The sequence below is a fragment of the Ovis aries genome, chromosome 7 (genome assembly GCF_016772045.2).
Source record: "Ovis aries strain OAR_USU_Benz2616 breed Rambouillet chromosome 7, ARS-UI_Ramb_v3.0, whole genome shotgun sequence".
Classification (NCBI taxonomy): domain Eukaryota; kingdom Metazoa; phylum Chordata; class Mammalia; order Artiodactyla; family Bovidae; genus Ovis; species Ovis aries.
The window spans coordinates 20,712,548-20,735,719 of record NC_056060.1 but is presented as its reverse complement, the minus strand read 5'-3'; the positions used below and the strand labels follow the sequence as shown (position 1 = coordinate 20,735,719).

The following is a 23,172-nucleotide window of genomic DNA, read 5'->3' as shown; positions in this document are numbered from 1 at the left end:
GAAGTCCAGCCTATTTCTTACCTCAAACGTGTGCCCATAGAAGGGAATTTAGCTCTTTCTCTCCATCAGGGGGTGCTGTGGAAGGGACAGTCCCCCTCAGCCCAGGTAGCTTCAGAAGGGCTTCGGTCAGTAGAAGCACCCTGGGGTGGGGGGAGACTAGCGGGGGAAGCACTGGAGGCTGTCCTGATGCCAAGCGGCCCGCATTAAGAGCTGCTGAGGGCTGCCGCTGGTGGTCTGCCAACCACGCTTCTCAGAACTAAGGGTGTCAGAAATGCCAAGTTGCATCCCCAGGATAGGCCATGGGCCCACACTCCTTAGCTCGGTATAGACTGACACATGGACAGAACAGCAGCTTTATTAAAAAACGGTTTATTAGCATCTACGTCTAGCATCTGTGCAAATGAGATCAGCTCCTCCCAGGGGCCCAGGTCTCCCACCTGAGCCCCTGGGGAGCCTCTCTGCCGGAGGCCCCTGTCTTGAGGCAGTGTCCTTGCTCATCTGACATCAGTCCCATTGCTTCTGGCTCAGGGCTAAGCCCCACCTCGAGAGGCCATGGGGATGGTCTCCCGTGAGCGACCGCTGCCTCTAATGTCTGAGAAGGCCCCGCCTCCGCCGGCTGGGGCTACGTCCACCTGGATGACCCCGTGCACCTGGGAGAGCTGTGGGCTATCCAAGCTGGCAATGAGCTGGCGGGGACCTGGTCTCACAGGCACAAACGTCTGGCGCAGGGTCACTGTCTCGTTGCCCCCAATGTCCCTGTGGGCAGAGATAGGGTCATGGGCCTGGGGTGACAGGGTGCGGAGTGGGGAGAAAGGGCTGATGGGGCAGCTGGAAGGAAGGAGCAGAAGGCGGAGCCCTTCCGGCATTTCTGGGCTCAGCTGGAATCTCTACACCCACGACCTAACCTACTGACGGAGGACAAAGCCTGAATCCCAAGTCCGCCTCCACAAAGTGTGATCAGCGGCTACCCAGCCAGCTGCCGAGCTGGAAATCTCCTCGGCATTCAGCACTCCTCCCTCCCTGCTCTCACAAACATCTGGGCCGAAGAGCGAGCACAGCCCCCTCCTCTCCATCACCAGTGCTCCTGCCCCAACCAGGTCAGCCCCATGCCCTGATGGGTTTCCAAGATCAAGGAAACCTCAAAAGGAGACTTTGGGGCTTGACACAGTGTTGCCAAATACTTCCAGGCTTGCCAAGGAAGAAGGTGGAAGAAAAGGAGTTCTCTGCTACCATCACCTCTTAGGATGTTATCTCAAAAACAAAACAAAACAAAACGAAACAAAACAAAACTGGAGTCCCCCAAAAGACAAGCAAACAAAACTGGAGTCCCTCCCAAGAACAGACAGGCGGCATCTTTAAATTAAATTGACACACACCAAGTGTGTATGTGAGAGAAATACACATGCTGGTGTACACAGACACACACCTCAGTGTCTTTATTTTCTTCCTTCCCATGCACCTCTAGTCCCAGATCACCCTCCAGGAATTTACAATTTCACCTGCCTTCTATCTGCCCTCCTTGCCTCTCATCTCATTTTCCATTCATTTTTCCAATCCCTCAGAGGTGAACTGAGCCTTTCAAGGGCTTGGCTTCCTTGTTGCTTAGGAGACAGACGAAACTGTAGCTCCGTAACCTGACACACAGGGTCACTCTGACTCACCCCGCCTGCCTGTGATCATTCCCCCCCACTACCACCACATTCCTCCTGCCCACCAGCCCCAGTGAGCTCCACCCCTCTCCTGAATTCACCTTGTTTTCATGCCTTGCCCCTGGGCTGCCTCCAGACCCAGTTCACCCTTCCTCTTAAGTGAGGGCTCCCTGGAGCACCTCCTACCCTCAGGAAAATGAATCTCTGAGCTTCTCCAGCGATCTGCGAGTCCACAGGCATACTGACTGTGATTGAATGTATGTTGCAGTTGTTCACACCTGTTAGCATCTGTCCTTTCCTGCCTCTGCCTGAAACCCTTACCTCTGGCCCCTGCTAAACTTGAGCCTGCCTTGGGGACCATTTCTGGAGCCAGACTTGTGCAAACACCACAGTCCTCCAAAAGAATGAGCCAACACCCCAACATCAAGGATTTCCTTGGGGCAAAAACATTTAGCTTGGAGCCTGCTGCCAAGGGACGTCCCTGGACCACTCTGTACTCCTTCTACCCCATTAACTGTGTAGTTTAGAACACGTACCAGTCATCCTCACATTCTGATGTAAAATGGAAGTGAATATAAAATGAGGGGGTGGGATCAGATGGTCTTGAAGGTGCTTCCAAGCTCTATGAAGGTGAGAAGTAGGAAAGTCTGGAAGATAGATGTCTACCTGATAGGTTGTAGACTTAATTTCTAGATTTTCTATCATAATATGCAACTTGAAATTCAGTCTACAACTTAACAGGTAGGCTATACTCTGCGTGCGTGCTCAGCTGCCTCAGTCATCTCCGACTCTGAGACCCTGTGCCCTGAAGCCCGCCAGGCTCCTCTGTCCATGGGATTCTCCAGGCAAGAATACTGGAGTGGGTTGCTATGCCCTCCTCCAGGGGATCTTCCCAACCCAAGGACAGAAATTGCATCTCCTACAGCTCCTGCACTGCAGGTGGTTTCTTTACCACTGAGTTACAGCGGAAGCCCCAAGCTGTACTTTGCCTGGTAACAAATCTGTGTTTTTAATTTGCGCCCACTTTTCCATTGATATGAGGTTAAAGGTTGTTTGGGTTCAGACCAGCCTTCAAAAGTCTATTTACCCATACTATAATTGAACTGTGGGGCTTCTCCAGTGGCTCAGGGGTAATGAATTTTCCTGCAATGCAGAAGACTCAGGAGACAAGGATTTGATCCGCAGGTCGGGAAGATCCCCTGGAGGAGGGCATGGCAACCCACTCCAGTATTCTTGCCTGGAGAATCCCCATGGAGAGAGGAGCCTGGTGGGGTTCAGTCCATAGGGTCACACAACTGAAGCAACTGAGCACACATATGTGTAATTGAACTGTACGATTTCAGAGCCTAGCCTTTATTTATAAGATTATTTCCAAGATAAATTGCTCTCTAGGTTCCAACTAGGGATGTCAAGATCTCTCCCTACCCTGATCTTAGTGTCAGGCAAGACCTTGGCTGCACCCTAGCTTAAGGCAAACACATCAGCTACTAACGCTGGAATGAGCCCACAACATACTGAGTGCCAGTAATAAAACTCTCTGACAGGACATCAGAACTTAGACATCCAAATTAGCATTGTCTTTGATGCTAATTTGAGTATTAGCATAAAATTAGCGTTTATGCTCTTGTTCAACCACACTGAACATTTAAAAAAGCTCCTCTCAGATTTTCCTTCACAGCCATTTAAAACTCCACACACATTACATGTACCCACTTGGGCGTGCACTCACACCTGGCCAAGTCACTGTCCCTCCTTTACAGCCAAGGTTCATTTCTGATTGAAAAGGGCATTATGACCCACCTAGCTCACTTATTTACCTTATTAATCAGTCTTAGTTCTAAATGACTTGAAGCTGTTTCCCCAAAGTCAAATCCACTTCCTTAGAAGACCACCCTAAGGACATTCTAGAGAATGTGATTCAGGCTCTGGGGGAAATTCCCAGAAGGGTTTGGAGCAGACTTCTAGCTTCCCTTGGTGCCTGTTTTAGTGGTGACAACAGCCATCTGGAGGAGTAAGTGCTGGAATGTTTATTAAGTGGCCAGTCAGCAGGTGGGGTGGCACACCTTATGCCATAATGAGGCTCCATACCACAGCCTTTGATGTCCAAATGAGAGTGAAGTAATGCCAATTTTGGAATTGCTTGGGTTGGCCAAGAAGTTTGTTCAGGGATTTTCTCTAAGATGTTAGGGGAAAACCCAAACGAACCTTTTGGCCAGCCAATAATACACCCAAATCAGCAGCTCGGGGCTCTCACCTGTGCTGGAGGCCCCGCCTGGGCTCACAGTAGCTGGAGGAGCCACAGAATGTCAACCGAGGGCCTGCCTTGAGAAACCACCATCCAACCCTCTCATTTACTGGTGGGGAGACTGGGCCCACAGTTGAAGAGAGGGGCTGAGTCTCCAGTACAGAGTGTGGGTGGCCCTTGCCTTACTCCCTGGAAGGGGAGAGAATCAAAGATCTGGCAGGGAAGCTGAGCGGAGCCCAGCTCCGGGGACCCCTCAGGACAAGGGAGCCTCTGCCTGTCAGCGGCAGGCGAGACCCCAGCAAGCAGGCTGCCTGGGAGTTCCACGCTCCGCTCTCTAAGCTGCCAGAAACTCTTTTAGGGCGACAGGAGGAGAGCGCTCCTTTGTGAGGTGTCCCATCACCCAGGAGCCCAGCATGGGGCAAAGCTAGAACAGCAGCCTTTTCAGCTCTGGTCTGTTGGCGAAAGTGGCAGCCACCCCCAGGCAGAGCCTGTGTGTGGGGAGAGGGATGGGTAGGGTGGTCAGGGACCCTCTGTTTCCTCACCCAGCCCCTCCGTGAGTGTGGTCACTTTCCCTCGGGTGCTCTTTATTGGATGAGGAAAATGCCTGCCCGTGTCACCAGAAAGCTGATCTTAAAGGTCAGCCTCTGGCCTTCTCTGCTGTCCCTGTTCCTGCATGTGTGAGTCCATGTCAGAGGTGGCAGCACGGCCCGGGAACACGACCTTGGGCACTTGCTGGGCACACAGCCTCCCCTGGCTTGGGATCAGGCCCCAGCAGGTGGGATGAGGGCCTGAGGCACAGGGCTCTTTCCTTAGGAACTGTTCACTCTGCTCACCACACCAGCCCAGCAACCAGCTTGAGAGCCTGCGTGAGGTGTGCACCGTGGCGGAGGAGTGGAGCCTGCCCCTTAGGAGCCGAGACGCTCTGGGAGATGTGGCCACCAGCCGCCCCATCTGTAAAGGGTGGGCAGCTACCAGCAGAGCACTGATGCTGTGCCCAGCACCACGCTGAGGGCTTTACATGTATTGTCTCCTGTGATTCTCAGAGCCAGGTTATTACTGTTATCCCCACTTTACAGGTGAGAAAACTGAGGCATAGAGAAGATCATACATATAGCACACAGCCCATGAGTGAAGAAGCCAGGACCTGAAGCTCATCATATGATTATCTCTAATGTACTTTCAAGGGTACTGGGCATCTCCAAAGGAGCTTACATTCCTGAAAGTGCCTGCTCAACTCTTGAGTGCTGGGCAACAGTAGTGACAAATAGCTAGTGATTCCTATATGAGGCTTTAGCTCCCTAACAAGCCAGCAAGGCAGGGCAGGGACACCAAGGAGCACTGCCTGAAGCAGGCCTTCTTGAACTCAGTCAGGAGGTGTTGCTGGCTGGCCCCAGGTGACAGACCTTACTGTCCTGACCTGAGCAGGAGAGGGACAAAGGTGGGACCCATGCAGCCAGGAGGCTGGCAAGGGCAGTGGCCGGGGCAGAAGGAGGGGTTGCACTCACCCGACATTGAGGATCTTGGGCCTCTGCAACCCGGAGCCCTCGAGCCGGAAGACGACGTTGGTGAGGGTGACAGGCAGCGGGTTCTTGAAGACAATCTGTACTTCGCACTCCTGGCCAACCACAGCTGCTCCCAGTAACTGAGAGAGAAAGAGACCCCCATTATCAGAGCCTCGGGCCAAATTTATGGGACTGGACACTCCCACCAGAGAGGGAGGGAAAGCTCCTTAGAATGAAGACCGCCCTGAGCCCACATTCTTGCCTCACCCAAAGCCAGAGAGGAAACTCCAACCTACTCCCCAGCTGAAGCCACTCCAGAGTAAGGGAAATGAGATCTGATTTTCCAGAACAGGGAACCGAAGCCCAAGAGCCCAGGCTGGTCCCTGACCTCCTCCCACCACTGCTTCTGGCCTCGTGCCCCGTGCCTCGCCCTCCAATCTGCCCCCAGCCCAGCCCGCTGCTCTACCGTGAGACTGAGGTCTGGGGTACGCAGACGGAAGGTGTGCTGCTTGGCCAGCACCTGCCCGTTCTCCTTCACGTGGCCTGAGACGTTGAGCAGCATGGCTCCCTGGTCTACGAGCTGGGCCCGGTATTCCTTGTAGGCCACGGGCATGGTCACGCGCTCCGCTGCAGGGAAGAGGCCTGGCGTCACCGAGGCCTGCTTCCCCAGACTCGGCCTCCCCGGGTCTCCATGTGCCCAGCCCTGGGCTACCCAGACATGGAGAGGGGTGCTACAGGCTGGGGAAGGGGCACTTACAGGCCCCCGGCGCCAGCACCACCTCCTTCTTGCTCTCCTTGAAGACGGATCCCGTGACGCCGGTGTAGAAGGTGACAGAGAGGTAGAGGTGCAGCTTCACGGTGCGGGGGCTGCTGCCGCGGTTGGTCAGCACCACGCAGACCGTCAGGTCCTGCCCCATCACTGCGTCCTGCGCCTCCACCTGCATGGCCACATCCTCCGTCGAGTCCCGCGTGGCGTACACGTTGGGTTTGCTGCCGTGGGCGGCTGCGGTCTCCACTGCCTTCCGCTCTGCTTCTGAGCCTGGGGGTTGAGGGTCAAGGGTGAGCTTACAGCTGCTGCTGGGTGGGCGGGCGCTTGGAAGGCACCCTTGGTTGTGGCCAGAGCTGGCCGGGATGGGGAGCTGGTACCTTCTGGGTGCTTATAGGTGTGCGTGACGTCTTCTCGCATGTTGGAGCCGATAGCCTTTGTAATGATGAGTGAGCCGATGGCTTTCTCCTCCACATACACGATCTTGAAGCTGCCGTCATCCTGTCGCTGCCAGTAAACTTTGTCACTGTTTACCTGTCAGGAGGGCAGTTTTGAGGGGTGTGAATCCGGAATGAATGAGCCAGAGGGTCTGAGGGTGGGCCTGACCCCCCAGCTGCCTTCCTGGGATCCTAGGAACTGCAGGGAAGGCTGGATCCAAAGGTTGGGAGCTTCCTGGCGAGTGAAACTGGGAGACTTTTCAAGCTGAGCCAGACAAGGCCAGAGAGCAGGAAAGAAGTTGATCTGGGAGGCTCCGCACAGTGCATTGGGCATTAATAACAGTAATCCCTTGCACTCACTTGCTGACTCCATGACTTATAGAGCAGTTTCATACCCATTACTTCTTTTGATCCCGAGCACAGAAAGCACGGCAGCCATTATTATGGCTTTTTACAGTTAGGGAAACTAAGATTTGCAGAATGAGTGACCTGCCCAAGGTCACAGAGGTAGTTGGTCAGCAGTGGGGCATGCCTGGAGAACCTAGGACCAACGCCAGTGCCCTGGTCTCCCCAGGATGCCCACGAGGGCACAGGGCGCACAGCCCTCACCTCTGCGAAAATGAAGGGTGTGTCGTACTTCATGTAGACCAAGCCATTCTTGATGGACTGCACAGAGCAGGGCCCACAGCAGAAGATGCCTACGGGAGTGAGGGCACCACAGGGGTGAGAGATCCAGGGAGGCTGAGTGGGACCCCTAGATCCTGGGCCCACCCTTCCAAGCCCACCCAGTCCCCACTGCCCAGGTTCAGCCCCCACCAGTCTGGATTCTCTGGTGGCTCAGATGGTAAAAAGTCTGTCTGCAATGCAGGAGACTTGGGTTCGATCCCTGGGTCAGGAAGATCCCCTAAAGAAGGAAATGGCAACCCACTCCAGTATTCTTGCCTGGAAAATCCCATGGACGGAGGAACCTGGCAGGCTACAGTGCATGGGGTCACAAAGAGTCAGACATGACTGACCAATTTGACTTCACAGTCCAGCTCAGGGAGGGAAAACAAAGGGGAGAGCAGTTCTATTTTGCTTCAGTCATTGGTGGGGATGTGGGGAGCAGCGACAAGTGTAGGGGGACAAGCCTGCCTTGGTAACCAAATTGCTGGCATACTTCCTCCACTGGCTGAAGCTGGATGTCGGCTGTCTATGACCCCCAGAGGTCAAGACCCCACCCCCCCCACCCCATCCTACATCAAAACAAACCCAGAGCCCATTATGGCTCTGCTTGCCAGCTGGGAGAGAGATGACATCACAGTCACCATTCCAGAAAGATCCAGAACCACCCTCAGCTCTACAGTCCATGGTATCCTCTCTGTGGGGAGGTGACTGGGGAGCTGGTAGGAAACAGTGTCTGTCTTCAACATGCTCCAGAGGGCTTTCTGGAGGAGACAGGTTGATAGAGAGGAGGTGTGGCTGAGAGGACACAGAACAGGAAGTGAGGGCTGTCCAACAGGAGGGAATCTTAGAAAATACCTCAAACTAGGGTCTTCTTTTACAGATGGGGAAATAGGCTCAGCAAGGCAAAGTGAATGCGAGGACGTAAGACAGCCGGACACAGAGAGACTGGAAGGAGCTAATCCTTACCAAGTAGCTACTAAGCTCCAGCCATGCTGCTAGTCTAATATGCTTCTCGTTTGATCCTCCCAATCACCCTATAAGGTATACATCATCCCCATATTACAAACAAGAACACCAGAGCCCAAAGGTGCAAGGAACTGGCCTAAGATGACATATCTAAGAAGTGATCAAGCTAGAATCAAGCCCTGGCTGGCCTCAGAATCCCTGCCTGCCACCTAGCCCACCCACTTCCTAGAGCAGGGACTGGAACTCATGTCTCCTGGTGTCCTGTGACAGGCTCTTTCAATATCACAGGCGTCTCTGGGGTTGTATAACTCAGGGGGCACTATTCACAGAGATGACTGGGAGGGAGGGGTCTGGTCAAGACCAGAAGAGGAAGGTAGGCTAGGAGAGGGCTATCTGACTCAGGGTGAGGAAGGGAGAAGCGGGATGCAGGGAGGGGAGAAGCAGCTGGAGGGGCAGGTGGGGGCCACCTGGGGCCAGATTATTAAGTGGGAAGGGTGTGGGGGACCTGTTTGAGACCTAATTTTGTTTTTGACCACATCTCACGGCATGCAAAACTTCCCCCACCAGGGACTGAACCTGCAGACTTGGCAGTGGAAGTGAGGAGTCTTAACCACTGGACCACCAGGAAAGTCTGGGGAGATCTGATTTTTGCAGAAACATATGTTGCAGAGAAGAGACTAGTAGGTTATGCCATCAGTGATTATTTCTTAGGCTGGACTGGGTTATAGAAGCTGTTACCTCCTTTGAACCTACCTGAACCCTGATTTTTTCCCCATACCATACATATAACTCAGTGGAGCAATGAGAAGAACTTGGTAAAAGCAAGAATATGTGTCAAAAGAGAGGAAGTTAGGGGCTGGGTTCACCCTGCTGCTGACCTAACACTGTGCCCTAGAGAAAGCCTCTAACCCAGCTGATCCGCAACATCACCAGGGGAACTTTCAAAAACACACAGATTTCTGGAATCTGTTCCTGGAGTTCAGGTCTAGAAATTTCCTTGAAACAAAACTGAAACCACCTGGGAGAGAATAGGAAGTTTTACATTTTACGTTATGCAATTCTATTTTTTTTCTTCCAAGCATGTTTTACTTAAAATGTGCTTAGTCACTCAGTTGTGTCCAACTCATTACAACCCCATGGACTATAGCCCACCAGGCTCCTCTGTCCGTGGAATTCTCCAGGCAAGAATACTGGAGTGGGTTGCCATGACCTCCTCCAGGGGATCTTCCTAAGCCAAGGAATGAACCTGCATCTCCTGAATTGGCAGGCGAATTCTTTACCGCTGAGTCACCTGGGAAGCTCTTCACTTAAAATAGTGACTTTTTGAACTATATATATATGGTTTAAAAAGGTCTTTCAATTAATTACCTCCAGGACATGTAAATAAAAATGTAAGTGGGAAAAGCAGGTTTGTCGGGCGAGGGAAACCTCTCACTGAATTCTCTCAAATCTTGGGACTTTTGAGCCATCTGAGTGTAATAACCATTATAAATAAATAAAATTGGGGCTAATAATTATGCAGAAAGGTGAAAATAAATGAAGGGTCACATGGTGATTGTCCTCATGAGTCCGTCTGAAGAACTGTGGAACGAAAGGACCTGACTCCAAGGCCCCGTCCAGGACACTGGAGTTTGTTCCCCTAGCTGGGGACACAGGGAGGGGCCCCCAAAGGGATCTGGGAGCCAGGCAGGGGCCCTGCTCACCACTGCTGGTCTCCTGGGGTGTGGCATCCACAACCTGCCACCCATCGAAGCCTGAGGGCAGATCTGGCCTCTTCATCCAACAGTCATTCCACACGTGGAAGTTCCTGGATGAACGCAGATGGAGGGTTCAGTGGGCTGCCTGCCTGGGGCCTCCCCAGCATCCCCAGCTCTCGGCATCCAGGACTCGCATCTCCGGTCACCAGCAGGGACAGGCAGCCCAGCCCAGCCCCAGCCTCACCAGACAGAATCATGGTTCAGGTGCTCCAGGGGCTTCATGTTCTCATCAAAGTAGATGTCCATGGTGAGGGAAGTGTCTGTGTCGTGCGCGGAGTTGAAGTTGGTGACAGTACGGGTGGCCAGGCCCAGGCAGCGCAGCACTGTGGGGGGGCAGCCAGGGTTGGGGTTCAGGGCCCTGGGCCAGGGCAGGGGTAAAGGGCAGGTGAGGCATGAGGTCAGGAATAGCAAGGGGACAAGGGCAACTGGGGTTGCCAAGCTGGGTCAGGGGTCACTAGAGTCAGAAGTTCACCGAGCCAGGGAGTGTTGGGGGTTAGGGGAAGCCAGGCTACCTGCCTGGCCTTGTGCCTGCCTGTCCCTTCTCCCTCCTCTCCTCTAGGCCTTTCTGGGTTGTTAACACTAATTAATGATAATTAAGGCCAGCCTGCCAGCCACCCCCGCCTGTCCCTGCACTGTAGCCGCAACTGGGCTGGGCTCGCGAAGGTGGAGCCTAGCTTCCTTCCATCCTCCGTGTAGAGCCCAGGCGGTTCGCGTCCCATCCCTCCACTACCTGTGGTGGTCACACCGGCGAAGACCCAGCACTGGCCGAAGGGGACAGAGTTGCCGGTGCGTAGGTAGCTGAGAAGGATCTCCACGCTGCCCACCCATGCTGATGGGTTGGTACCGCGGGAATAATCTCCAGACCAGTTCCCAATCAGGACCCCATTGTCATCCAAGGAGTTCACCTGTCCAGGACAGGATGGGGTGGGGCAGAGTTGGGGAAGAGGCTCAGGACCTGCTTTGTGGCCCCCAGCCTAGCCCCTGGCCCTGCAACCACCCCTCACCCCTAAACGCTCAAGATTCGGAGGCAGCCTGAGTCCTGCCTGCCCCTCCCACAGCCCTCTGCCCCCCCATCCTGGTCTGACACAGGAATGTGAATCCTGGGTGTGCCAAGTTTGGGGTTTGGCCCTACATTCCACAAGAGCTGGAACTAGAGCCAGGAAGGGGAGGGTTAGGGGGCAGGCTGGGAGGGGAGATGAGTGAGATCCCTTCCCACCGTACCTTTTGCAAGGGCACGGACAGGGCTGGGGTCCTGGAAGAATCAGAAATGGTAGGAATGGGGGAGGGAGACAGCAGGCAGACACTCAGTAGGTCTCAGAGGCTCAAGGGAGCTCACCATGGCAGAGATGACCCGGGAGACACTGACGGGGTCCCTGCGGCCTCCATAGGGCATGCCCCGCCGGTCCAGGATGTACAGGCAGGCGTCCAGCACCCCGTGGTCAAACTAGGGGGAGCCAGGGCAGAGGTGACCCTTAGGCTAGCACCTGCGCCGCCACCCCGCCTCACCTGCCTCTAGTGCCCCCGAGTGCACGAGGCCCCAGCGAACCCTACCTGGCCGTAGTTCCAGGTCCGCTCGCCAATCTGCGCTTCTGTCCCATAGTAAATTCGCCCAGACTCATTAAGCACATACTCCTGCCGCCAGTCCTCATGGTCCACATACACGATGTCCTCTGTGTCCCCAAAACACATATGCTTGGTCCCCTTCAGCCCTCTCCCTGGGTCCCACCTGCCCCTTGGCTGCTTCTGCAGGGCTCATGACTGCAGAGGAAGAGCAGGGACACCTCTAACCTGGCAGCACTGCTTCCAGGACGGATGGAGTAAACAGGATAGGGGACAATGGGAAAAGGGTGGCTGTCACCAGGGCCCTTCACTAGGAAAGGTGATGCAGCTCTGTGACCTTGGGCTGGTCACTTCTCTACGTCTTGCATTGAGGTCCCCTCACCTGGACACTGGGAAGCTGGCTTCTCCTAGGGCTAGGCACCCAGGCGCGTACCCAGATCTAGCAAAGGAAACCCTACATGCCCTCCCCTCCTGTCCACATTTTACTCCAGCAGCTCACCGGGGCACCAGGGATTGAAGAGGATGTAGATCTCGTTGCGGGGGTCAAAGGGCAGTTGGAACTCTCCAGCTTTGCAGCGTGTGCGGACAGTGAACTGAAACTTGCCGATGATGGCGTTGGGGGAGGTGTGGACCCGCAGGTTCAGATTCTGCCCGCTGGACTTGGTCACCTGGGCCTTCCAGCCTCCACTGCCCCCCTTGCCCACCGGGATGATCACGTGGGTGCCCTTGCCCACCTCGGGATTGTTTCCTGCCATGGGGGAAACACTGATTAGCTGCTGCAGCCCACTTGAAGCAGGGGGATGGAGCCTTGGACTTCTCTCAGCCCCACCCAGGATGTGTGTCCCAAGTTGGACAACTGCCTGGGCCAGACTGAGAATAGCTCTGTCCCCACCCGACGCATGCCCACATGTCAGGGCAGAGCTCCAGTCCAACATCCCAAACCTGTTCCCTCGCACTTAACTCGGAGGTGAGTAGAAGAGACCAGGTCACCGTCACCCTCCACCTGCCTGACTGTGCCAGTATCTGGGCAGGAGGAGCAGAGCCACCCTGTCTGGGTCTAGGTGTCCCCACCCCACATGAAAACACAGTTTCCTGTCCTGAAAGCCTGCCCGCTCTCTGAGGCTGCAGCTTCCAGAGCCCAAGGCATCCCTGCTGGAGGTGGTAAGGGTACCTGGGAAATTAGAGGCTGGGGTGGGCAAGGCTAGGCCCTAATCAAAGGGTACCAGGAGTCACCCGCCCCCGGCGGCAGCATAATCACCAGCCTAGGCAGTCAATGGCCACCAAGCAATGCAATGAGGGAGGCACATGCCCTGGGCCATGGGGACAGAGAGACAGAGTTGGACAGAGAGTGAAGTCACATCCTGGGGAAGGAGGGCAGACCCAGAAAGAAAGATACACAAAAGCAGCAACACTGGAGAGGATGCGGTAGTAAGGATCCAAAGGAAAAGTATCTTGAGACAAATGCTCCTGGAGGCTTGGAGAGGGTGAGTTTAGGAAATGAAAACAAGGAAGCCAAGACCCTCCCTCCGGGGGACATACTTACATGATTACACCTGCCTTAGCTGGCAGGGGCGAGGAGTGGGGCAAGGGAGGAGCCTAAAGACATCCCTGTGACCCTAATACCAGGGCTGGCAGCCCTGCTAACCAGCTCCCTATTCCTACTCCACCCTACCTGGGGTCTTCACCACCACCATCCCCATCCCCCACTGCAGGCTTCACTGACCGATGCACAGCTCCAGGGTGACATGATCGGAGGACTCATAGGGACGAGACAGGAAGAGGACCATATGGAAAGGCTGCCCACGGCGGAGAATCAGCTCATCGTACTCGAACTCGTCTGTGTGGTGCTCTCGGCGGTTCTGGTCTGAGCGTGAACTCAGCAGATCCATGCCAGTGACCACCAGCATTCCGTCTGCAAGGCCACAGCTCTGGCTCAGTAGAGCCCCACAGGGTGTCTAGGCCCCCACCACCAGCCTCCCAGGCCCCCAGAGATGTCAGAATGAGCCTCAGGCCCAATTAAGGCTTTTTGGCTCTCAGATAGCATGGCCAGGTGGGCCTCACCCCGGATGGTGCCATCTCCAGCTGCGTTCACAGCGCTGCCCCGGGAGCCAGGCCGGCGGGAGTCTGAGCGGCGGGAGTCTGAGCCGCGGGAGTCTGAGCCCCGGGAGTCGGGTCTTCGACTCCTGGAGCCAGACCCTCGACCTCCCCGGTCTCCGCGGCGCTCAGGCCCCCAGTCATCGTCTTCTGCATTCCTGCAAGAGCAGCAGCCGCAGCAGCGAGCCCAGAAGGATCGGCCCCCGCGGCGAGAACGTCTGTCTGGCTCTGGTTCCGGCTCTGGAGAAGGGGTGGTGGGGGGCCGCCAGGGGTTTCCACCCCAGCGGCCGACATCCGAGCGAGGACCCCCTATGTGGAAGAGGCAAGGAGGCTCTGATCACTCACTCAGACCTCCTTTACCCCTACAGGATGCTCCAGTCAGCTCACTCAGAAACCCTCCATCCAGAGAGCTGATTCCGTCCCAGCCAGATGACAGGTGATCTGACCCTGACCCTGAGATTCCCTCAGATCCACCCAGAGACCTTCCCCCAAAGACTCCTCTCACTCACCTAGAGAAACTTCCCACATTAGAGAGATGAGTCTTTTTCCCCTCTCACCCTCACAGGGACATCCTTCAAAGCAGATGCCCAATCCAGAAACCTGCTCCCAGACTCATCCCGGGAAACAAGTGCACGCTTGTCACCGCTTCGAGAGGCGGCAGCACAGACCATCCTGAGCCTGCTCCCCCTGCCAGCTCCTCAGTCTGGAGATCCAATGCTGAAGCCTCAAGGACCATTGCTTAGAAGGAATCCCCCACCCACTGCTCCCCGAATTAGATGAGTGACATTCACCACTGGGGGTCCTGGCATTTTCCCACGTTGTCGGGTCAAACACCCATGAGCAGCTGCTGGGAGGGGAAGGGGGTGGAGGTGCCTGCAGTCAGTCTTCCCAGGCAGGGGATCTCTGGTCGCCGGGAGCCTCGCTGGGGCGGACAGGCTCTGGCTGGCCCACACTCCACCTTGTTGGGACCCGACCTCGGCCCCCCAGACAGCATCGCTGGGGTTCAGCATCGCAGTGCCCCGTCGGAGCCCCTCACCTGATGAAGGTGTTGGCGACGACATCTCTGAGTCCCGCAGCGGAGGTGGAACAGGTCGGGACCGATGGGACGGGACAGACTCCGCCGCTCGAATGGAAAGCGTGGGGCGGGCCGGTAAGTGGTTTTTAAGGGGGGAGGGCGGGGCCGAGCTTCTGGGAAGAAGAGGAAGGTTGCTTCGTCACCCCCACTTGGGGGAGGAGGTCCAGCGTCTGGGGGCCGGGAAATGACTCTGGGCCACACCCTCTTTTCCCCTTTCGAGGAACTAAGGACCGACGAGTAGGGAGAGGGCGCGGTTGGTATCTGTGAGGGCTCAAGTTGGAAAGACTCGGGGCGATCACCTGTCTGGGGGATGCTGCCTGCCAAACTGGGTGCATCAGAGACACATTCTCAATGGAGAAGCTCAGAGGGCAATGGGCCAGGGGCCACCTCTATCCAGCAGACTTGCTGTTCCCAAGCCCAGGCTGCCTGCCTGTGTCTCTGAAACTGTCCATGGGCTGGCTCTAGGACCTGTCCAGCCCAGGGAGGTCCCTGGATCCCAAGTTGTTAGAGACTGGTGACATCAGCACCTGGCCCTCAGACTGGCTCCACCAGCCAGCCCTTGACCTGCCGGCTCTACCAGATCCTCTGACCCTACCATCCACCTGTTCCTCCTTCTTCCTCTGGCTCCGCCAAGCCCCCAGTATGAGTGAGAGCTGCTTCCTGCTCCCTGGGTCCCTCCACCTTTGGGATTAGGAAGGTCAGAGTGGAAGCGATCTCGTTTTCTAATGGTCACCCTTCCCCAACCCCCAGGGGTTTGGAGGTGACTTTAGTCTTTGCTCTGGGGCTCAGGTGGAAATGAAGTCTCTCTCCCCAGTCTGCAGAGTACCCCTTTCTTCCACTGAGACAAATGTCTGGTGAGCTGGAGGCCGGAGTTCTCAACTTGGAATTCTTCCTAGGAATCCTGACCAACCGGCTGCAGGCACCTGCCCAATTCCATCCCAACCCTGAGAGAAACACCACAGAGGCCACCAACAGAACCCCAAGGCAAAGAGGAGGTCAGGCATCTTCCGGAAGGTTGGGACCCTGTTCTTAGGTTCTCTTCTCTCCATCCTGCCATTGTCCCAGCTCTGCCCATGGGACACTGAACAGAAGACAGTAAAAACAGGGAGGGCAAGGAGATACAAGGAAGCTGCCTGGAGGAGAGGCTGAGTTTGGTGATGCATGTGGCAGGGAGGTGCCTAGGGGAGTGGGGACAGAGGCTCCAGGACCTAGCAGAGCCCTCCGCATCTTCATGACCTTTTCCTGTCCAAGTCTAAGCTCCAGACCTGGCAGGGGGTGGCTAACCCCACCTCCAGCACATTCAAGAATAGAAATCACACTAGCAGAAATAAAATTTCCAGGCAGGTCAGCCAAAGGGCTTCACGGAAGGCTGTTTGTATATCACTCCAGATACAGAAAGGACAGGGAGGGCCCTGAGAGTCCAGTGTGTGTACATGTAGGCCCAGGTAGATTCTCAGGGAAACAGGAAAATGCCTGGTCACATTCTCTCCCTCCTGTTTCAATCAATCTTTCTGTTTCCCCACCCAGCCAGGTTTGACTCAGGGCCCTCACCCCTGAGCCACTCCCCTTTCGTCCCAGGAGGCTCAAGTGCCGCAGGGCTTTCAGAGTCAGGACAAGGTACTTGTGTGTGTTGGAGGGGGGACCCTGGGAAAAGACACTATCTTTGTACTTTAGGAGCTAAGGCCAGGTTCTGCCCAATCCAGAAGCAAGAACATGAATCTGGAATCCCAGACCAAGTTACAGAGACAGCTTTGGCTCCAGCACTTGAGCTCAGCAACCTTGGGTACGTCTGAACAGCAGTTTCCTCATCAGCACAATGGGCCTAATCATCTCAGCCCTGAGAGCTTGCGGGGATCAAATGGGATCAAGTATTTTCAAGCGCTCTTTATCCTGGGCATGCTACTCATGGAGACTAATAGTGTTGTTATAAGACAGTGGAGCCAGGGCACCCTGAACACACCTCCTGGGAACAGCTTTGGTGAAGGAGAGCCAGGGCAGACAGGGTGTCTGGAAGGGACACAGATCACAGAAGAAACTTCTCTCAGCCTTTCTAGTTGGAGAGACTTCCAGGTGCTTTGTAGCCCCACTCAAACTAGAACCTGAACCCAAACCTGATGCCAGCCTGGAGGTTAGGCGCAGCCCAGCCCCAAAGCAGAAGGCAGACTCCAATCCAGCCGTGGCCCTGATTCTGCCCCCAACATGGAGGTTCTGCTTCTCCCCGACAGGGAACAGCAAGACTGAGCATGAAACGGAAGCACAGCGGGGGAGCCGACATATCTCTCTCCTTTTCTTGTCCAGAAAAGCAGTGGTGACAGCAATAACGGTGGTGGCGGCAGCAGCTTAGCAGTGCTCAGGGACCTCCTCATTGTTTATTCAGTTCCAATAAGTTAAAGGGCAAGGGTGGGGGCAGGGCCTCTTAGGTGAGGATGCTGCTAACCGAAGGCAGCAGCTCGGCCAAGTGCTCCGAGCTGCCCTCCGCCTGGCACAGCGGGTTGCCCTGCAGGTTGAGGAGGGTCAGCCTGGGGCAGGAGGCGAGAGGCTGGAGCACCGCAGGCTGTTGGAGGCCTTGGGCAGGAGTCAAGGAAAGCTCAGCTGGTTCTCCAGATCCGCCTGCTCCTGAACACCTGTCACTGCAGATCGAGCACTGCTACTGAGCAGCCCGCTGGATGGGCCCCTTGGCCACTTCACTGTAGGACACAGGCCTCTAGGCTGCAGATACCTGCCCCTGGGAGCCAGGCAGGAGGCACAGGACCCTGAGGGGATATGGTCCCGGAGGAGTGGTGGAAACTATGGCCAAGGGGAAAGCCAGCCCCTGCTGCAGAGGCGCCCATGATTCATCAGTGGCCAAGGGCTCCCAAGTGGAAATGCAGGCCAAAGCGTGCTTCAACTTACACATTTGAGAATAATCAGAATTCTAGATTTTTAAAGAATATAAAACCTCCTGATTTTAAACATACGATGTGGTACCCAAGAACATCTGTAGGCAGTGGTTTGTGAACTTAGGTTTGAGGGAGTCACTTCCTTCCATCCTGCAAAACTCTACCAGTGAGAGTCAATGACAGCCTCATACAGCGCCAGACTATCCTCTTCTCAGTTCAGATGGCCAATGCCCCCTCCTCACGCCCGGGGCATGCCCGCCCTGCCTCTTGGCCATCCCTTCCTGGTGTGGCACCTTGCCCTCCCTGCTGTCTGAATGGCACCCAGACGGAAGGATACGGTTGTTACACAGGACAAGCTCCTGCAACCGGGGCAGGTTGGTGACACCATCCAGGGATTCAATTACGTTATCATTGGCCTGCAGCACCTGGGAGCAGGGAAGACAAGGCAGGTAGGCAGGCAGCTGTCAGTATGGGATTTGTACAAGCCACCGGGGAGCCCAGGGTGATCAGCTTACAGGGCATGGAAAGGCTCCTGGGGTCAGGCTGGGTGACAGAAGAGAAGGCTGGGGTCATCTGTGGGGGCTGGGAGGACCCGGGCATCTCTTAGTAGGGTGGAGTGACTTGTGAGGTGGAGGAAGGGGAAAGGGAAACCCAGAACAATGACAGAGGATTGGGGGCTTTACCTCAAGGCAGCGCAGGGCAGCCAGAGCAGGGGGCAGGGCTCGGAGACGATTGTGTGACAGGTCAAGGTGAGTGACCAAGAGCAGCTGCTCCAGATGGCAGAGCACCGTCAGATCCTGAGGAGGGGGACGAGATACCCAGCGAGGCCTGGCGGACAGCTCTCAGCTGTCGTTTATCAGGCCTTTGCCCAGTGCGCCCCACACAGGCCCTGGGGGGTCCCCAGCTGAGGACAGGAGGGAGCAGCTGGGAAGCATACCTCACCACCCCCAGTAGTACATGCTCCTGATCAGGGACACGGGGTCGGGGTGGCCTGTAGTGCAGGGAGCGGGGCAGGTACACGGTGCTGGTATGAACACAGATACCAGTGGGAGAGGGCCCAGTGAGCCCGGAGTTGGATTGGTGGGAGCAAAGGTGGACAGCAGCACCGTGATAAAAATAACGTGTTGGGGAGATTGATTAGGAACGACTACAGAGGAAAAACAGAGTCAGGAGTTTGTCAGGAATCTCTGAGAACTATTCAGCTGTTAGGTGTTGGGGTCTGCCCCAGGGAGAGAAGCATGGAATGAGCTAAGGAAGAAATGTCCAGAAGGGCACGTGAGATGGAAGGCAAAGCGGGGGACGGTGAGTGTCTTGGCTGAGGCCTGAGGAGCAGATATAGACACAGCCGGTCCTGAGGAAGAGGGAGGCGGGCCAGCGGGGTGAGGGTGGGGGAGGCGCATGCGCACGCCCTACCTTGTGACCCAGGTGCAGCACGCGCACCTCCGCGTACTCCATCTTGAGCACGCTGTTCTCCAGCAGGAACTTGCTGCGCAGGTCGTCCAGGTACGCTGCCCTCATTGGGTCCACAGCCTGGCGGGGAGAAGAGAGCACAGGGGCTGTGTGTCAGCTGCCTGGCCGCTGCGTGCTGGGCTGCCCCGGTGCCAACTCCCGCGGACCCAGCTTGCCTTGAGGGTTTGGAAGTACTGCAGGGTCTCCTTCTCGTACTGCAGGGGGTCCAGCGCCCTCATCAGCAAGATGATGGTGAGCAGGCACCCTGGGGAGAGGGTGGGGATTAGGACAGAGGGATCCTCCTGGCAAGGAGCCTGCCTAGGATGGGCCCCCAGAGAAGCAGGAGCTCGGGGGAATCGGGCCTCACATTTATTCTCAGGCTCCAGCTCCTGCAGCTCCTTACAGGACTCCAGCTCCGACTGTAGCACGGTGGACTTCTCCACTGACAGCTCACACCTGAGGGTGGGCAGGGTGGGGGAGCAGTGCTGGTCATCCCCAGTAGCCAGTCTGAGACATCTGCTTGAGCCCTCAGCACCCCACCCAGCTGCCCAGAGTGCACAGCCCTGCTCCTATCCGTGTGCTTCCCTGTGCTCATCACCTGAAGAGCTGCTCATCCGTGGCGGAGTCCCGGCACCAGCCCTCTTGGCGGCCTGAGAGACAGAGCAGGGGTAGGAGAGGACACCCATGAGACGAAGACAGGGATTGGGGGCGCTGCTGCAAAGGGGGGAGGCTGCAGGCTGGCTCACCTTTTAAGAGCACACACTCCTTCTGGGCATCGCCTGCTGTCCAAATGACACGAAATGTATGCTGGGGCAATTGGTCGTTGAGGGAGGTGGCGGGCAGGTCACAGAGCTGGGAGCACGGGGTTAAGAGAAAGCCCAGGCTGCACCACTTTTCTGACTGTCCCACCCCAGCCCTGTCCCAGCCCCGACTCCACCCACCAACCCTGGGATACCCAGACGTGGCTAGGCCGGTTCCTGCCCTCTGGGGTCCTCCACTCCACAGCCAGGGGTGACTCATCAACCATGAGCAGCAAGGTCTCCATGCCGGAGCCCACCTGATGCAGGGGACAGAGACAGACCATCACTCCAACGGCACCAGGCCCACCATCCACGGTACCCTTCAGCAAAAGCTTCGGGACTCACGAGGAGAGGCCGAGAGAAGGAGACAGTCAGGCATGCCTCATCCCGGCTCACGTGCAGGCAGCGCAGGGCATCCTGGGGATCAGCTGTGAGAAGAAACAGTCTCAGGTCTCCTTAAATATCCTTCCATTCCTTCTTGGCTCCAATCCCCCACTTCTTCCCTACTGTTCACCTCGTCCCAGGAGCCAGCGATGGTAGAACCAGGCACTCTGATCATTGGGGTCAGTGAAGAAGGCGTTCTGCACCAGCTCCAGCTCTGCAGGGGCCAAGGAGGCATGGTGCTTTGGTTAGGACCCTTCTGGGCTCCTGTCTACCCCTACATACTGCCCTCTCTTTGGAGAACTTCCTGCCTTCAGTTTCACTTATATGCCAGCCTTACCCAGGGGCTGCGTACATCAGGAGCCAAGTGGACACTTGGGCTCTCTGCAGCCAGGGGCTGGATCTTATGCATCCCCAGAGCCAGGCATTTTCCCGAGTGGTAGGTTCAGGAGCAGGCCTAGGCATCAGGGTCAGAAGGGCAGCATGGGAGAGTCCTCTCAAGCACTCCCTGACCCTGCTTACCTTTGAGCAGCACATCCTCAGGGAGGCGCCCCTGGGGTCCAGAGTCTGGCTGAGGGTGCAGCTGGGGCAAGAGGCAGGAGCGGTAATGCCAGGAGGAGTAGTTGGAGAAGTTTCGGGTGATGAGGCTGTCAGTGAAGGCAAGCTCCTCTGCAGGGGGCACAGCTGCCTGTGCAGCCACAAACCGCCGGTAGTCCCAGCAGTGAACTGGGGGGATAGGCAGACAACACATCTCAGAAGCAGGGCAAGAGCTGCCTGGCTGGGACCGTGGCATCCCCTTGGAGACCCCAAGAAACACCTCTGTGCCCTCCATGGAGGACACATTTGGCCTCGTCATCCCTTGTGTCATCAGCTCAGTGGACCCATCCTGGCCATCCCTCCCAACTCTGGACCTTACTGAGGCCCTAGTACCGGGACATGGGGCAGGTGTAGGCAGAGAGACAGAATCTGCAGGCACGTACAGTTCCGCTCGTCAACCTCGAGGAAGCGGGCACACAACTCCAGCTCCCGGGCCCAGTTGGGCTCTGGCAGGCGGCCCAACAGCCAGCAGCGGTGGTGCCAGGTACCATAAGACTTGGGGTTCACCCTCAGGCAGCTCTCCAGGAAGCCCAGTTCTGCCTTCACCAAAGCGGCCAACTCCTCAGGGGACCTGTGCCCAGAGGAATGGGGGTCAGGGCCCTCCAACACCCAGTCTCATTTCACCCTTGACTTTTTGCACCTAGCCCTCCACTGCCCTCTGCCTATGCCCCTGGCTGCCCCATTCTTCTTCCACCCCTGGACCTAGGCCGGGCAGGGCCAGAGCGAGGGCCATCTTCCTTGGGCCCTAAACCTCTACATACTTCTGGACCTCCAGCTGCTGGAGCACCTCTCGTCGACAGTTCCAGAGGGTGGCAAAGTCAGGGTTGGCTCCCAGAATCTGGCTTGTCAGTTCCAGCACTGACTCATCCAGCTCTCCAGCCTGGCGCTGAGAAGATAGATAACAGGATCAGGGATCACATCACTCTTCTTCTACAGAGCTCCATAACATAAATAGAACTACTGAATGTTCTGTGAATGCCACACTTTACTACAAGTACTATACAAAGCCCTTTATGGGATAATATGTAATCTTGCAATCATTGATTTTCACAACAGCCTTATGCAGTAAGTACAATCGTTAGCCCTGTTTTACAGATGGGCAAATTGAGGTCCAAAGAGATTCAGTAGCTTGCCTAAGGACACACAGCTAGTAAGTGATAGAACCTAGATGTGGATTCTAGCAACCTGACTCTAAGGCGCAGTTCTTGGTCAAGTGCTATGCTAAGGGAGCCACGGTGGGAGGGGACTACCTCTGAGGGCCCCACCTTCTGGAAGACAGTCTGGGTGGCTGCCTGGTATAGCTTCAGCTTCTGTTCCCGCTCTAGTCTTTTGGCTTCCGCTTGCTCTTCCGATGTCTTCACCTTCAGGCGCCCGTGCTATGGTTGCAAGAGTGCAGGCTGCCTTGCTGGGGCAGACCCACCGGAACCACCCCTGCGGAGCCCCAGGTTTATATCGGGAAACGGAGGCAAGCCCACGCCGGACAAGGGCAAGGGCGTGCGCATGCAGAGGTGAGGAGCTGGGCTCAGGGTTCTCACCATGGTGCTGGCTCAGATTCAGGGCAGGGGAAGGGTCCAGTGGTGCCTGTGAAACCTGGCGAAAGACGTGTCAATCATGGGAGTCCCGCCCCTCGGAGCCCCGCCCCTCGATGTCCCCAGGAAACCGTGAGCAAGCCCGGGCGGAGACCCCTGGGGTGTTAAGGGGTCCCGGGACAGACACTGCAAGTCCAGGAGGAACCCACCCGAACTGGTCTTGCACACGTGCGGCCCTGCCTACAGCCCGATCCGCCGGAGCTGGGCCCGAGTTGGGGCACTTAGCTTATGGAGACCACTCTGTGCCCAGAGGTTGCCGCTACCCGCCCGCCCCAAGGTTCCCAAGCACTGCTGCCCCCCGCGGGCGGACCCACCTGTGCTGGGAGGAGGCGAGCGGGACGCGGAGCTGCGGCGCCCGCCACCGAGCCCGAGCGCTGGCTAGAGCGGCGTCACGCTCTGGCTTCTCCGAGGCGCAGCGCCCTCTGCAGGCCTGGGGAGGGGCTCGCAGGAGAGCTTCCGACTCCGGAAGCGCCTGCGCAGGATTCCTGCGCGCTCTGTTCGAAAACGCCAAGTCCTTGTTAGCCTTCTGGTGTGTTAGTGTGAACGCTTAACTCTGATGAGCTCGGGAAAGCAGCGCGGGGTGCAGTTCCCAGCCAGCTGCTCAAACTGCGTTTCAGTTGAAAAAATTTCTTCCACAGTCGGAAACCACCCTTTCAGCGCTCGAGTGACCTCACTCTGACCGCACTGGCCACCTCTTAGTTGCCAAACCTAACATGAAGTTTCCTGCCCTTATCTTCGTTGACCTCTGCAGTGTTTGATG

The 23,172-nt window shown here is 56.4% G+C and overlaps 2 protein-coding genes across 3 annotated transcripts; both read right to left on the bottom strand.

Moving 5' to 3' along the window:
• Positions 1 to 353: 353 nt before the first annotated feature.
• TGM1 (transglutaminase 1) lies at positions 354 to 14,779 on the bottom strand. Its single transcript, XM_004010301.5, has 15 exons — positions 14,679 to 14,779; positions 13,610 to 13,951; positions 13,272 to 13,460; positions 12,048 to 12,296; positions 11,540 to 11,658; positions 11,325 to 11,432; positions 10,719 to 10,893; positions 10,173 to 10,311; positions 9,935 to 10,038; positions 7,209 to 7,297; positions 6,543 to 6,696; positions 6,154 to 6,435; positions 5,863 to 6,023; positions 5,400 to 5,536; positions 354 to 756 (listed from the first exon to the last, which is right to left on the bottom strand). Exons 1-15 carry the CDS (start codon positions 14,701 to 14,703, stop codon positions 531 to 533), a joined length of 2,499 nt encoding a protein of 832 aa, XP_004010350.2. The 5' UTR covers positions 14,704 to 14,779; the 3' UTR covers positions 354 to 530.
• Positions 14,780 to 17,057: 2,278 nt separating this feature from the next.
• RABGGTA (Rab geranylgeranyltransferase subunit alpha) lies at positions 17,058 to 22,792 on the bottom strand. Of its 2 annotated transcripts, none has more exons than XM_027971588.2 (17): positions 22,562 to 22,792; positions 22,359 to 22,413; positions 22,089 to 22,199; positions 21,585 to 21,709; positions 21,207 to 21,394; positions 20,749 to 20,952; positions 20,360 to 20,443; positions 20,191 to 20,273; positions 20,001 to 20,102; positions 19,792 to 19,897; positions 19,644 to 19,695; positions 19,413 to 19,501; positions 19,222 to 19,310; positions 19,010 to 19,126; positions 18,280 to 18,393; positions 17,934 to 18,021; positions 17,058 to 17,282 (listed from the first exon to the last, which is right to left on the bottom strand). In XM_027971588.2, exons 2-17 carry the CDS (start codon positions 22,359 to 22,361, stop codon positions 17,134 to 17,136), a joined length of 1,704 nt encoding a protein of 567 aa, XP_027827389.1. In that variant the 5' UTR covers positions 22,362 to 22,413; positions 22,562 to 22,792; the 3' UTR covers positions 17,058 to 17,133. The 2 variants fall into 2 exon arrangements, with proteins under 2 accessions (XP_027827389.1, XP_027827387.1); XM_027971586.2 differs by having other exon boundaries at positions 22,727 to 22,792.
• Between the last annotated feature and the right edge of the window lie 380 nt (positions 22,793 to 23,172).